General features: G+C 33.7%; 1 protein-coding gene across 12 annotated transcripts in view; it reads left to right on the plus strand.

The window, feature by feature from the left end:
- The first annotated feature begins 6230 nt into the window (after positions 1-6230).
- The window catches only part of LOC105674217 (RYamide receptor-like), a 59832-nt gene continuing 50473 nt past the window's right edge, over positions 6231-15589 (plus strand). The window contains exons 1-3 of one of the 12 annotated variants that reach the window (XM_012370396.2): positions 6231-6441; positions 6535-6642; positions 8487-9124. In XM_012370396.2, the coding sequence (XP_012225819.1) occupies positions 8847-9124 (278 nt within the window). In that variant the 5' untranslated portion in view covers positions 6231-6441; positions 6535-6642; positions 8487-8846. Of the gene's footprint in view, positions 9125-15589 lie in introns of all 12 variants that reach the window. The other 11 variants (XM_067359828.1, XM_067359831.1, XM_067359833.1 and 8 more) reach the window with 11 other exon arrangements.

Consider the following 15589-nt stretch of genomic DNA (forward strand, 5'->3'; position numbering starts at 1 on the left):
AATATTCAGCCGTCCCGGGACTTAATTGACACCCTGTATATATTTAGTTTAGTGACATCCGTTATAAATATTACAATAGTAATATTCTATAAAAAAATGTTTTAAACATAAAGATTTCCCACGCCAAGAACATCGTATTATAGCTATATCATTGCAACCTTCAATGTCACATATGCTTGATATTTCTTCAAAACTAAATTTTACTGGATTTTAACATATACATAACAACGCGCTACGCATAAAATGCAGCGATTATTTATAAGGGTGTAATGTGGAGGGAATGTTTTAGCAACAATTTTAGTTAACTTTTTTTCCTCAAATGATAACAATGATATGCCATTTTTATTCTTACTTATTGACTATTGCGCAATACAAGCGCGGCATAAACGATACGTAATGCAGTGCGACGCATATAGTGCGACATTGATAACTCATTTCTGAAAGATGCGATTTCAAAACATAATAAAATCATATATGGTTAAATTCAGCGTAAAAAATGCTACAACTTTTGTCATTACAAAAATTTTGAAATTTGTAAAAATAATAACAAAAAGTGGGGATAAATTAAAAAAAAAAAATTTTTTTTCTTAAATCCAGTTGTGCGGTTATAAAGCCCATAAAAGGCTATACAACTTTTATTGGAAACATTTTTTTATATTTCTTACAGTTTTAATGATATTCAATCAAAACCGAATAGATCGCTTTAGCTTGTAGGGGTTATTTCAACCCTTAAACGTGCGAGAACGCAGAAAAAAAATACGTGTCCCTTATTTTGAGCTACTTTACAACATATTGAAAGTTCATCAAAATCGGAGGGGGACACTTGCGTCACTTTCTTTGTTAGTTAATGTATGTCAAATTTCAAATTTTTTTATTGAAAAATATTAAAACTATACGCTAATGACTGAAAAAAAAGGTATTCGCCGCACTGTGCGGTGAGGAAGCCAAAGTGATCTTGGTGTGACCTTAACATCAAGGTCAAACAAAGAGTAATTTTTTATGGTCCCCTTTGGACAAAACAAATTTTATTTGAAACATTTTCCACGAAAATCCGTCATTTACAAGATATTTGAGATAGGCAATTAAAATGGGACACCCTGTATATAAAGTTATTATCCAATTATGCTCAAATTTTGCACGTAGTTTAATATATATGAGTCGAACGCAGTTCACGCATCTATTGTCTTTAGATTTCTTTTATAGGGAACGATAAAAAGAATATTATTTTCATAAGAGAGCCGATTACTAGAGAAGACATGATTGAGTGAATCATTAATGTTTGCAGACTGATTTCTAGGGACGTCTTATTAGCTATTTATCACGAGTTTGAAAAACGATTGCATCATTGTTTTGAGGTAGAAGGGAATGTTTTCGAACATTTGAGAAATGTTCGAAACGCATGTCCGCACGCACGCAGAAGAAGTATAAATCCGATCGAGCAACCTCCGCATGGTACACCTTGGGTAATGCTAATGCCGACGGTACTTAAACTTTGATGATTCATAACTTAGGAAGTTCTCATCTAAAAAGTTTTCATTAAAGGAAGCCAAAGTGATCTTGGTGTGACCTTAACATCAAGGTCAAACAAAGAGTAATTTTTTATGGTCCCCTTTGGACAAAACAAATTTTATTTGAAACATTTTCCACGAAAATCCGTCATTTACAAGATATTTGAGATAGGCAATTAAAATGGGACACCCTGTATATAAAGTTATTATCCAATTATGCTCAAATTTTGCACGTAGTTTAATATATATGAGAGGCGACTTTTCTCCAAGTTCCAAAACAAACTTTTAAAATTTACTTTTTTTTGTTTTACCCTAGTGCGCAGACAAAAGTATAGACTGTGACATCGTGACAAAAAAATTAATAAATCGCGCGGTATTACCTCGTAATACACAAAATATTTTAAATGCTTTAAATGTTTCGATACTGGTTCACGGCACATTGTTTGTTTCATTTTTTTTTTTGTTACCTATGTCATGACATTTGCGCTATCACTTGCTATTATTCGCACGAGGAAACTCGAGCAGATGCGACGTTATCTATTTCCTACGCTGCGAGTGTTGAATGAATTGAACGCAGTCCATGTGATCGTACTTCTCCGAGTTTATTTTTTTGCCATAATGCCAGTACGATCGTGCGATTGTTATAACTTGCTCGAGCGATTACAATTAATTGTATTTTCGTAACTAACAAGGAAACGTTCACAAGTGTCCCCCCCTCCCCGATTTGATTCTTCTTGAAATATGTTGTAAAACATACAATTTGAGGAGACACGTATTTTTTTATAGCGGCCCTAAATCAAATTTAAGGGGTGAAACACCCCTTTGAAAAAAACGGGTCTTTTGTGTGTAAATATCGCCAAAACCGTAGGAGATATAAAAAAATGTTTCAAATAGAAGTTGTATGGCTTGTAATGGGCTTTATAACTGTGTAGTTGGATTTTCAAAAAATGTAATTTTTTTAAATTTACCTTTCCCTTGTTATTATTTTTTCGAATTTCAAAATTTTTGTAATGACAAAAGTGGTAGCATTTTTTACGCTGAATTCAACCAGATATGACTTTATTATGTTCCAAAATTGCATCTTTCAAAAATGAGTCATTAGTATCACACTATATGCGTCGCGTTGCATGACGCATCGTTTATATCGCACTTGTGTTGCGCAATAGTCGTTAAATAAATATAAAAATGACATGTTATCACATATTTAAGAAAGAAAAGTTAACTAAAATTGTTGCTAAAGCATTCCTTCCACATTACACTCTTATAGAAAATCGCTGCATTTCGTGCGCAGCGCGTTGTCATATGCAAGTTAGCTATCAGCGTATATTACACTTTGAAGTTTTGCTTGTAGTAACTACGGGAAAATAATTTATGAAACGAAAACAGTGAATGAATCAATCTATTCAACATATATCCACCCTGAATGTCAAAATACTGTAATTTACAAGCCTCATAACTCGAAAAGTACTTAATAAAAAATAATTTCATTATAGTGTTTTAAAAAGCTCTTGACACCAGCTATTAGATTTTAAATAAAAAATAGGGTGTTTTATTTAAAAAAACAAAGTTGACCTCCATATGACCTTGGCATGTACACCCTAGGTTAAACCAATGTCATCATCGGATGTCCTCCTCCAAACCCAACAACTTTTGTCTAAGTCATTTTTCTTGAAAATGTCTCTCTGAAAAGTTATTCACGTGGGGTTTTTAAAATTGGACACCCTGTATATTATAATTATATTTATGATATACATTTATATACCTTATAGTTTAAAAGTATGGTAGTAATTTAGTGGAGTGTAATAGTATGTAGAATGTATCGCAGTATATTAAAATTATTGAAAAAGAGTAAACTGTACAGAATTTTATATTTCAATTCATTGTCAGTCAAGTCGGGCCAAGAGGATAGATTCAGGGTGTATATATGTTGAATAGATTGATTGATTCACTGTTTTCGTTTCATAAATTATTTTCCCGTAGTTACTACAAGCAAAACTTCAAAGTGTAATATGCGCTGATAGCTAACTTGCATATGACAACGCGCTGCGCACGAAATGCAGCGATTTTCTATAAGAGTGTAATGTAGAAGGGATGCTTTAGCAACAATTTTAGTTAACTTTTCTTTCTCAAACATGTAATAACATGTCATTTTTATATTTATTTTGCGACTATGCACAACACAAGTGCGGTATAAGCGATGCGTCATGCAGCGCGACGCATATAGTGTGATACTGATGATTCATTTTTGAAAGATGCGATTTCGGAACATAATAAAATCATGTGTGGTTGAATTCAGCGTAAAAAATGCTACAACTTTTGTCATTACAAAAATTTTAAAATTTAAAAAAATAACAAGGGGTGGGGGTAAATAAAAAAAAAATACATTTTTTGAAAATCCAACTACACAGTTATAAAGCCCATTACAAGCCATACAACTTCTATTTGAAACATTTTTTTATATCTCCTACGGTTTTGGCGATAGTTACACACAAAGAAAAAAACCGTTTTTTTCAAAGGGGTGTTTCACCCCTTAAATTTGAGTTAGGGCGGCTATAAAAAAATACGTGTCTCCTCAAATTGTATGTTTTACAACATATTTCAAGGAGAATCAAATCGGGAGGGGACACTTGTGAACGTTTCCTTGTGAGAGAAAAAAGTAAGCCCAGGGGACATCAAACAATTTTAAGGTAAGTAATTTATCATTTATTTATTATTTGTAGCAATATGAATAATGTTGACAATCGTATAAAATGAGGTAAAAACAAGAAACTATTTTTTTTCTTTCTAAACTCTAATAAGTATATAATTTTATATGTATATAACTTTAACTTTGTTAACTTACCACAAAATATGTTTAAATAACGTCATTTTTTTAATTTTATCAATTGCTAAAAATTATATTGAACTTCAAGTTCAAAACTTTCATGATTTTAAACTTTCAGTAACGTTTCAATCAGCAAACCGCAAAATCAATTTGCGCTTAAGGCGATTATTTAATACTTTAATCCGCTATTGTGTAAAATCGTTTCAGCATACATATTTGCATAATTTCCTTCCGTTACTTTCGCAGATAGCTTCTGGTATAACTACATATCTGGTAATTCTTCATAGCGCTAACACCTAGCGTAATCTCCGGCGCTATATCCGTGTAATCGGTTCTCATTGATTCATCGTCCCGCTAATATCATCTCCATCTTTCCCACCGCTTTATGGATCGATGGTAGATAACGGATTGAATAGAAGGATGCAGAGTTCCGTCGATACAAAAAGTAAAGAAATATAGGTAAAGGTATAGGAAGAAGTAACATCTCTGTCGTTTTGATTAATCTTTGACATCAAACGCTATACAGATAACTACGGAGGAACGAGTGTCCGTCTGTAACAGAATACGTATGAAATTTGGTCGGTTCTTTTGTGCTGAAGAGAGCGTTATCGTAAACGGCAATACGAGCCGCGAGCAGCACATTGTTGTTCATCGATCGGCAGCAACGGTAGTACAGCCAGTGAGTAATAGTAGTGGATGCTGAAAAAGCGATATTGTTTCTCTTGTGTACAGTGGTAGTACGTTTGCACTATGAAAAGCAACGACAACTCGGAGAATTCCTATTTGCGTAGTGCTGGATTATTACGATATGAATGATTTTTTTACTTGGAAAACTTTTATAAACTGTAAACTCGGAAACCTTACGGAATACTCTTGCGTCATAATACGATACGTGCTCGGTACGATGGGACAAAGATTTGAATCAACTTTTGCTTTTCATGATCACGATGACGTTTCCAATGGCATAAGCTTAGAGTAGGAAAGACTGAAGAAAACGTTGGGATTTATTTCGAGAACGGATCGCATCTTCCATGATCAATCACACTGACAGCTGAAAAGTATAACTATTTGTTGAATAGTGAAGTCTGGATAGAAAGTTCCAACAGAGCTGTGTTGAATTTGTAACAAATTCTGCGGATTTTGTGATGTGTGGACAAACAAAATCGAATATTTGAATTTATTTTAGAAACTAAAGCATCTCGAAAATTATTTGCCATAGATCCGACTCACTCAGAAAAATAAACTCAATAAAATATAAAATATAAAATAACGCTAACAATTTCGATTTTGCGATTAAAATAGATAGATCAAAAGCAAAGAACTTTAGTATCTACTCAGCAATTTATATTTATTACGCTTAATAAAATTATTGTTGTTATTGTAGCCTTCTCAAATTCTTTAATTTCTGCAGTTCGAATGTAGTAACATTTAATTGAAAACTAATCAAGCTAGCTGCCAAATTTTTTTAAATTAAGAAATTTATAAAGTCAATAGTAAAAATTTACAAGTGTCGATATAAAATTAAAATAAAAAAAGTTTATCGTATTTCAAATTTTAGTCAACGAATCGGGATTGATCAATTATTTTCTAGTATCGAAACTTTTATTGACAAAGCAAATTTTTTCTATAAACATACAAATAGCAAATTGTAATTGAAAATTGGTTTTTACAAAGCACTATTTTTACTATTTTAGTCAAATAGTATTATTAATTCAATTTTCTCATTATTTCAACTTAATCTCGCAATTAAATTTGTTATTTTATCATAAATGTTTTGATAAAAGTTTTTAAAGCGTTTACGATGCAATGATGGTTTTGGGCACGTCCATGAAACTGGACGCGCGAACTTTTATTCGGAGCGCAGCGTGTACATAAGCGAATGAATGAAAGGATGCAGGACGCAAGCGCGCGCGGCGATCCGTTGACGTGCGCCTTTAAGAGCGGTAGCGGGAGCTGCGATTCTTCCCGATCAGTTCGCCGTAGACCACCATTCGTACCTATTCGTCCGCCGATGGTCCGATTTTGCGATAAATTTATTTTTTGAGCTCCCTTTCGTGATCTGATTCGAAAAGTTGGCGACAATAGATGCAAACGTTACGAATCCTATCGGTAGTTGATCCCTCAGATTACAACAGTTCATCTCGATTCCCGGCGATGTAGTGATTCCGTGATGTGTGTTTTACATTTAAAGATTTTTTTCAGAGATTAATGTGGAATTGGATAGACTCGCATCTGACAGCAAAATTTTATTTTTTTATTTATTGATTTTGCTCTCATGTCTGTTTAAGGCTTGAAAACGGAATAATTTCGGTAAGTTCAAGTTTTGAGTTCAAATGTTGTGATGATGATTTTTATAATTATTCAAGATGATAAAATCGCAAAAATTGATTTAAAGTTTAATATAGAAAAATGCACTTGTCGACATTAAACCAGTATCAATATACGGATCCGCATTAATGGACGCAATACCGAGTTTCTCAAAATGTAGTTGTCGTGCCAAAGCATCGATTAATGAACAGTGATAAATGAAATTTTTAATCGTTTTTATGTTCAGAAGTATTAACCTCTGGTTTTTTATCCAGAATGTTATTATTCGTTATTCTACAAATCCGAGATAAAAATCGATATTTACACAGTACTGAAATTCATTAAATTGCAGTGCACTTTTTATAATTTTAAAAATAATACGTGAATTGAAGCGCGGATGTAAAATTCACGTCGATACACACTTGTGATTTCTTTGATACAAAATTAATCATTTATCTTTCCACTTTTTTATCAATATGTTGTGACTCTTTTGCAGAAAAAATTTTAATAAATATCAGAAAATATCGCAAAATGACTAATTAAATATAAAAATATTTCAAAATAAGCGATAAAAATAATTTTTTTTTAAATTAGTGAAGCATTACGCATATGCGCGCAGTTTAATTAATTAATTTCGGTTTAACTAATTATCTTAAATTTATGCCAATATTTATTATATTAATTGAAGCCGATAGTCAGTTAATTGAACCTTGAATCTCTATTACATGCAACGTGTACTTTTATAACTAGCACACGAATGAGAAATAAATCGATTTCACAATTATATATTCTTTCGGTTATTAATCTATAATTTGGGCAATAAAAAAAAGCATATTTAAATTTTAAATAGTAAGACAGAAGAAATTTTATCTCTCTTTCTCTCTCTTTCTCTCGATGTATATACATATTTATCGATAAAAAAGAAACACAATTACTTCGTATCTTGTATACGTGGCCGATCTTCACGATCCTATTAACGCCTTCCCGGCAAATGATTTGACGCAAGTAAACTCTGTCGTGCCAGTAACTTATTTATATATACTTATAGATACGAGATTTTAATCTCAATCATATTCGTGGCATTGTACTACGTTGCTGACGACGCGTCGGTTTACAATAGCATAGCGGGGTCAATCTCGCTGCGCACATCTGTTTGCGATTTGTGTCGAAAGGAAGATTTCATTCCAAGATTTATCCCGAGGTCGACAGACACCGATCGTTCAGTTGCCTTGATGTACGATTGCTCTTGATAGAGGCAAATGAAAAAGCTTATTTCACCGGTAATCCGATTTTGATTGCGCGAAAAGATTTATCTCACCCTATCGCTTATTATCGTCGCTTCGCACCACGAAGTAAAGCAGAGCTCGCGATTGTTGTGCTGTATATGGCCACATATTTCACATCGGTACTTGATGTACTTTGAAGACAAGCTGATATTTCTCATTATTTGAGAGCAATATCAGGTTCAATTTAATTGGATCACAACGAACACATTTTGTTGCTTTTGCAACGACAAGATGAAACATGCTTATTACCATTAATTATAGCTTGCGGGAAATCTGTACGATAACTCTATATTCGCGTTTCTCTACGTACTTTCGCTTGCAACTGCTCTTCATTCGAGATAACGAATAACGAATAAATCACGAAAAAGCGAGCGACGAGTGAGCTTCAAAGAGATTTGAAAAAATGAAAAAACCTGGTATCATCTCGACGAGTTAGATGTTAACGCTGTAAACATTGATCGGATCTAAATCGAAATATTTCGCTCGCAACGCTTGATTGAGTGGAAGTAAGGTTTCTAGTACATGAAAAATTGAACTTGCTAAATTTACTCCGGTTTCAAGCATCGGTAAGAATCACTTAGATGCGCACACGCCCCCGCGTTTTCCGCGCAATTGAATTATATCGTGCAGAGGGAAATGAAATGAAGAGTAATAGAGCGACCAGCCGCTTCGCGAGTGATTTTGTCCGACGCCGTTTATGCGGAAAACGGTTGCCACCTTCGGACGACAATGATGACGGCTCCCACGCGGTTTTCGAGTCCTCGTCTCTTTTTTGTTGATTCAAGACGAGATATTTCGTATGCTCGTCGAAAGTCGCGATGCTCTTTTTCCATTCACGTAGCCATGCAGTGAATTACGGCGCGCAACCGGTGAATTTCTGGCCTGGGTAGTGTGCTTTGCTCTCGAGGAAGAACCACGTTGATGGAGGTGAACGCGACTGGTATCATGTTGACGACAATGGCGTCGACATTGGCCTGGCTGTCAAAAATGAACGTGACTCACAACGACGATACATCTTCATCGATCCGTAACAACAACAATATGACAAACTTGAGTGCGATATTGTGGGATTACTATGACAAGATCTATGGAGATACTGATTACTTTCTGATCGTCCTTTATGTTCCGGTAATGGCGATTGCAGTGATAGCCAATATTCTTGTGATCGCGGTAGTCTTCAAGTATCATTACATGAGAAGGTATGTATAATGTATTATAATTAAAATGTGTATGGATGTGTATGAAATTTGAATAATGTCACTACATACTTTCTGATTGATTAAATTTATAGTATAGTAATTAGTAATATAATATCTGATGTTTAATAACAATTAAGATTTTGCCTACAATTAAATCGCTTGGTTATACAATTATGCTATCAGGTCATCTCGGAGGAATATATTATACTTTGAATAATTTATGATATAAGCACATTAGATTAAAATGGTGCTATAAATAGACTATATTAAAGCGATAATATCATTCCCGAACGAAAAGTTAATCATATGCGATATTTGCGTGTATATTACGCATTATTGTGGCATCTCCGGAATATGGACGTGACATTACTGCGGTATTTTGAGTGTCACTTTATGAAACTGACTTCTCTATTGCGATCTGCGCGGGGTAATAATTCGAAACTCGTAGACGACTGGATATTCGTCGGTTGCCTGAATTTTGCTAAAATATTCCAGTAATGCAAGCTTGTGTTACTCAAGAGGGATGCCTAACTGTACGTTAAATACAGATAAGATATACAATATTTAGTCTGGGTTAAGTTTGTCGTAGCCAAAGATGGTGCAAGCAAGAAAATTTTTACTTCTATAACGTATCTTTTTTTTCTAATTTCATTGGTCAAATTATGCACTCATTGTCAGTGTGAATTTATAATACTGGATACAAATATATAATGGACAAAGAGATCAATAATAAGGTCATTATAATGCCCGAGACCAGTCGGGCAGAGTAATAAATAAATATATATATATATATTTATTTATATTTGTTCTTATTTATATTGCCCAAAGTGATAAATTAACAAATATTTATCACTCTGCTCGACTGGTCTCGGACATTATGTATAATGCCTCTTTTATCATTTTGTCCATAACATATACACTTCTTACATCATATATGTATATTTTGCACATATAATTTTTCACAGCATTTTCAAATTTAGAGATCTTTAAAAAGGAAGTGTTATAGTAATTTTGTCGTTGTTAACAAAACCATTATTCTGCTAAATTAAAAAATTATGAAACACTAACTAGGTGTAATAAGCACACCTTTGTTTGTACAGCAATACAGCACAAGAGAAAAATAACACGGGAGTAATCTTTTCTAAACAATGGAAAAGTATGCGAAAATATACAAACTTATTTGAAAAACATTGTAATTGTTGCTCGAAATTAAGATTGCTGGAGGCGGAAGAATTTCGTATGACGTGATAGATTCCTTGCAACATCTTAGCCTCTTCTCAACTATGTCTCAATGCATTTCTTTATATATGCATGTGAGTCTATAGAAAGAAAAGCAGTCACTACGCAAGAAAACTCTCTCTCTCTCCCTCTCCCCCCCTCTCTCTCTCTCTCCTCTCCTCTCCTCTCCTCTCCTCTCCTCTCCCCCTCCCCCTCCCTCCTCTCCCCCTCCCCCTCCCTCCTCTCACCCTATCTCTCCCCTTTTTCCTCCCCCTATCACCCTCCCTCCCCTCTCTCTCCAACCCTATCTTTACTCCCTCTCTTCTTCCTTTCTCCCTTTCTTTTTTTCTTTCTCCCTCCCTCTATCTCCTTCTCTCTTCCTCAATCCCCCCTGTCGTCAGTAGCAATATAGCGTAGCAATATTGTGTTGTATACGCTACATCCAGTGCTAGATATGATTCAGATTTGCCGTCATATATAAACTTTTATAGAACATGGTATTCAAATCAAAGTTTGCAACGAACAAACATTACTACTGAAGAATATGAGAAAATACAAAATAGTTTGCATTTATCTCTTGAAAGGAATGGACGGAATATTTGTCCCGGGAAATTAACTTTCTATGTAATTTTTGAAAATGGGAGAGCTGGTTTTATATATCAAGGATTAAAATTTATTTTTATTTTATTTTATTATTACTTTTTTAAATAAAAATTTTTACTAATCTTTTTACAATCCATTCATTTTTTAGTATGCAATAATACTGCTTCTCTTAATATGCGATTGACATTGCATGCAATGGTACAATAACGTAGTATTCAAATATATCAAACATATCAATCTTCTGACTTTGACATTGGTTCTCTCGCTAATATAATCCCCTATATATGCAACATCACTAATTTGTGCAAAATAGAAGGATCCTCCTAATGAACTACTAAGATATTGTGTAAATGTATACAGATATGTATTTAGAAGGATGGCAAAATTTATGATTTCTGGATTTGACATAATTTCGATATGAGATGATATCGATTAGTTTCTTTAATATTTAAAAAGTACTACAGTAAACACATTATATAAATATATATCATGCAGAAACTCGTCTAATATCTACAATCAACTATAGCTGAGCGAAAGCCATCATAAATTTATGACAATGTAGAGGAAAATATGTTTTGCTTACAAAGGATATTACATAACATGTCAAAATGCGTCACTTCCGGTTCTTTATGGCACTCTCTTGATATATTATATTTATTTATAATAATATATGAAATCATATATTTTGCAAAACGGCTAGCAGCCAGTATTGTAATTATCGTAATTATTCTCGGAATTATTTTGGCGATTTAATCATACAAAACTTGTACGTTTTTAATTTTGTATAGCGACTATTCTGAATTGAAAGAGAATTCCCATTTATATTTCCTTTATATAAATATACTAATTTAGTTCTTTGAAACTTTGTTTTTGTTTCATATTTAATTTTAGATAATTTTATTTAATATTTTATTTAATATCTTTTCTTTTTATTTGTTTATTTAATGAGAAAAGAAGCTTATCATTTTATGGAATTTTACGTAAATGTTTGACATGCTTGAACAAAACAAGAAGGATAAAATAAAAAATGATCCTTGTATTTAATTATATTGCAAAAATACATTTTTTAGCAAGTTCTAATGAGAAATGCTGTAAAATTATGTGATGCTTAGGTAATATATACATATGCATACGGGTATTCTGTTTATCCATGTGGAAATTATAGGAAAACAAGATTCTACATGACAAAAACACGTCTAGGCGAATACGTTTAGACGGAATTACTTTAATGGAGGTACGCATCAGATGGAATTTTTCGAATAAAGGGCGATGCGTAGGGTATTCGGGAGATGTTCAAGCATTTGTTCCACACACACACATACACACACGCGTGCGCGCGCACACATACACGCACAAATAAAATGTAAAAATTTTTATTTTTATTATTTTTTATTTTAAAAAATGCATTTACATACAAATACAAATACAAATACAATACAATTTTTTATTTACGTTTATTTATTTTTAATTTTTTGCTTTTATTTCATGCAATGCATAATTACTGCATGTAGATTGTTGTATGCAAAATTAAAAATTTAATAGTCATGAGTTAACTGAGTGAATGCAATTAGTCATTGTCGACTAATTTTACGTGTCAATCGCGACTCACTGTGGAACACTTGCGAATCGTATAATGTGAGATTTTCGTAAACGTACAATAGATTCGAGGGAAAGTAATGATCTTCGAATACGTGAACTTTGATTGGCCATGCGATCGCCCCACTTGCAGCATGGCTTACCGCAGGATATTGCCTACGGTACAGCGGAATTAAACGACCAGTAATTATTATCCTGGGTGTGAGCTGAGTGGTTAATAGACTAGACAAAGGTCAGACAAATTCAATACTAGAGAGATCGCGGTTAATGCATAACGGCACTTACTTTAATTATCGCCTTCCCATTTTTATGCGAGCAATTTATTACCCGGAATTAGTGATCGTGATATCCCAACTTTCAACCCAGTGTTGTTTACCAGTATAATTTAGCTGTTATAATCATGTTTACTCCGGAATATTCATGTTCACAACCTTGAAGCGCGCCTGTAATTATTCTTGTGCATATGATAACGCATCCTTGCAGATGACTACAGAATGCATTGCGGATAATTTGTTTATATACGGACCGATGATATGTATGTATGTCATAGTCTAATTACTCTGAATCATTATTAGTGATAACTATGCAAAATCTATGTAATTACAATCATAATTGAAACTATAGGTACATTGACACATTGCGTCATAAATATTTCACTAATCAAATACGTGGCATTCGTGCATCACGGCGTCAATAAGCGTGGCGCGCAGCGAATAACAATTCCTTTGAGAGTGAACAGAATTGACTGGCGCATAAATTTTCATAATCGCATATCTCCGCTCCTGATGGTACACGTGGGACTAAAAACTTGGATTTCTATAATCCCGATTTACATTGCGAGGCTGTATGGAAGCAATTCATATATATCATAGAATATTTGTAAAGGGATCTGGTTGCAAGATTCAAAATTTTTGAAAAATTGAAAATTACTTTTGATACCGTGGAGTTTGAGAAAAAAAATATTATAATATTTTATAATATATCTTGTATCGTTTTATTGATTTATGTACATACATATGTGAATGTAGCACATTATTAATTGATTGAAAATTTTTTTTTTAAGAGAGGAAGACGAACCGATGTATGATTAGAGATTTGTCCTAAAATTTTCACACTGGGAGTTTCCCATTTGGTGCGCTTTCCCAAATTCCATTTTGTAATATTCTAGAAAGAGTATCGCGCCCGGCAAAAGAAGGTCGTTTGAATATTTAATATAACACTCACTCAAAAAAATATTTCGCTGATGTAGTTAGATTTCTAGATATCGCAACAAGAATGTATCGCTATTTTTCGTATCTGTGAAAACATTGTTTGTCACATATAGAATTTATAGCAGTAATGTTCTAGCAATAGCTTCTGAAAAATTTAGGTACCATTGCTAAATGTTATTCATTGCATGATCTAACACGTGATTGATCTTATATAGATAGGCGCTTTAGAGAAACTTTCTTTTTAAAGTTCACAAACAATACAGATATATATTCTGTTTCTGTCATCTAAACTGATTAAGTAATTACATATGCAATATCACAACAGTTGCTAATCATTTATCTGTTTTAGTTAATTTTTTACACCTAGAAAATTTTAGCTATTATTGCAAGATCATTTTTTTGAGTGCTCGCGTTGTATTCGCGAGAAGCATTAATTTTTGCCGAAGTAGCTTGTCTAGTCTCGACTGTGGAGAAGATGCAGACTATTGCTCTAACGAAGAAGAATGTATCCCAGCTCGTAACTGCTCGTAACTATTTCGCAATGCTGTATACATATCTGTGGCCCGCTCGCGCTTTCGATCGTAGCGCAGCATCGCATCACGCAAATAAACCACCGCAAGGCGTTCATAATGGATAAGCGGGTGGGCGACGTTGCCGTGGCAACTCTGATTATTTTTCGTTCAGAAATTATCGCTCCCCACGCGAAGTGCACGTCGACGGAAATCACGTATCTACGTAATAAGAGCACAATGAGGCAATGGGAGAACCGTGCATTTTGCGACGTCTGCTCCTCCACTTTCCTGCTGGATATAGATTCAGCTGTCGCTCCGTTACTCCTTTCGTCAATGATGACATTTCCATCGCATTCTGTAATCTTTTCCATCATTTTCCACATGGTAGGCATTTTTAGATCAAATTAAATAAGAATGATTTAATGATACTTTCAAAGGATAAAAATTTACAAGAAAGAAGCTGTTGATTATCAGGTGATATACGATGTCCGTCTTGTAAAAATGCATTTGCAAAGTAAATGCGGATGAATCAGATCAGCGAGCAAAGTGAATTATTTTTAAATATTTTACAACATTTTTAAATATTGATGTAATTTAATCGCACTTATGTAATTTGTGTGTGTGTGTGCGTGCGTGCGTGCATGTGTGTGTGAATGAACCAATTTTTAGAAATATAAAATAGTTAAAAATAATCCGTTTTGTCCGGCGATTCAATCCATCCGCATTTATCTTAATGATAAACTGAAAAAAATTTTTTTATATTGCTCTGATTGTCATTATAATTAAATATTTTTGTTTCTGTGTCCTTTACGTTTCTTTATTTTATATCCCTCACAAAGTTACGATGATGTTGTTCTTGATGAATATTTTTTAGCTGTATAAATCGTCCACCAGTATGAACAATATAATTGATTCTTAACAAAATAAACCTGATATTTTCTCCACGAGCAAAGTGCACTTGTTAAGACCAAAGTTCATTAAAAGTAGCAAATGCCTTGTCAAGTTTCCTTTTCACCGCTGAAAGAAATCGAACGAGTTCTTCGCAACTGTGTCAGTGAATTGGCAGAGCGATTGAACGCGAGCAAGAAAAGGAGCAAAAGACGTGGGTGTGGTATTCAAAGATTGAGATTGCCAGAGACTTCGGTAACTGACAATGATGTTTGTTCCTCTGATGGATAAGTACTCAAGAATTGTAACAAGGAAGTACCCTCAGTCTTCAACTCGGTGATATCGGTATTGGTAACTGTAAACTTGATGCGCTTGATGCGCTCATTCTGTCTTTATTATGACCTTTACGCGTTAAATGCGTTTTAAGTATCTTTTTA

Source organism: Linepithema humile, chromosome 7 (assembly GCF_040581485.1).
Source record: "Linepithema humile isolate Giens D197 chromosome 7, Lhum_UNIL_v1.0, whole genome shotgun sequence".
Lineage (NCBI taxonomy): Eukaryota > Metazoa > Arthropoda > Insecta > Hymenoptera > Formicidae > Linepithema > Linepithema humile.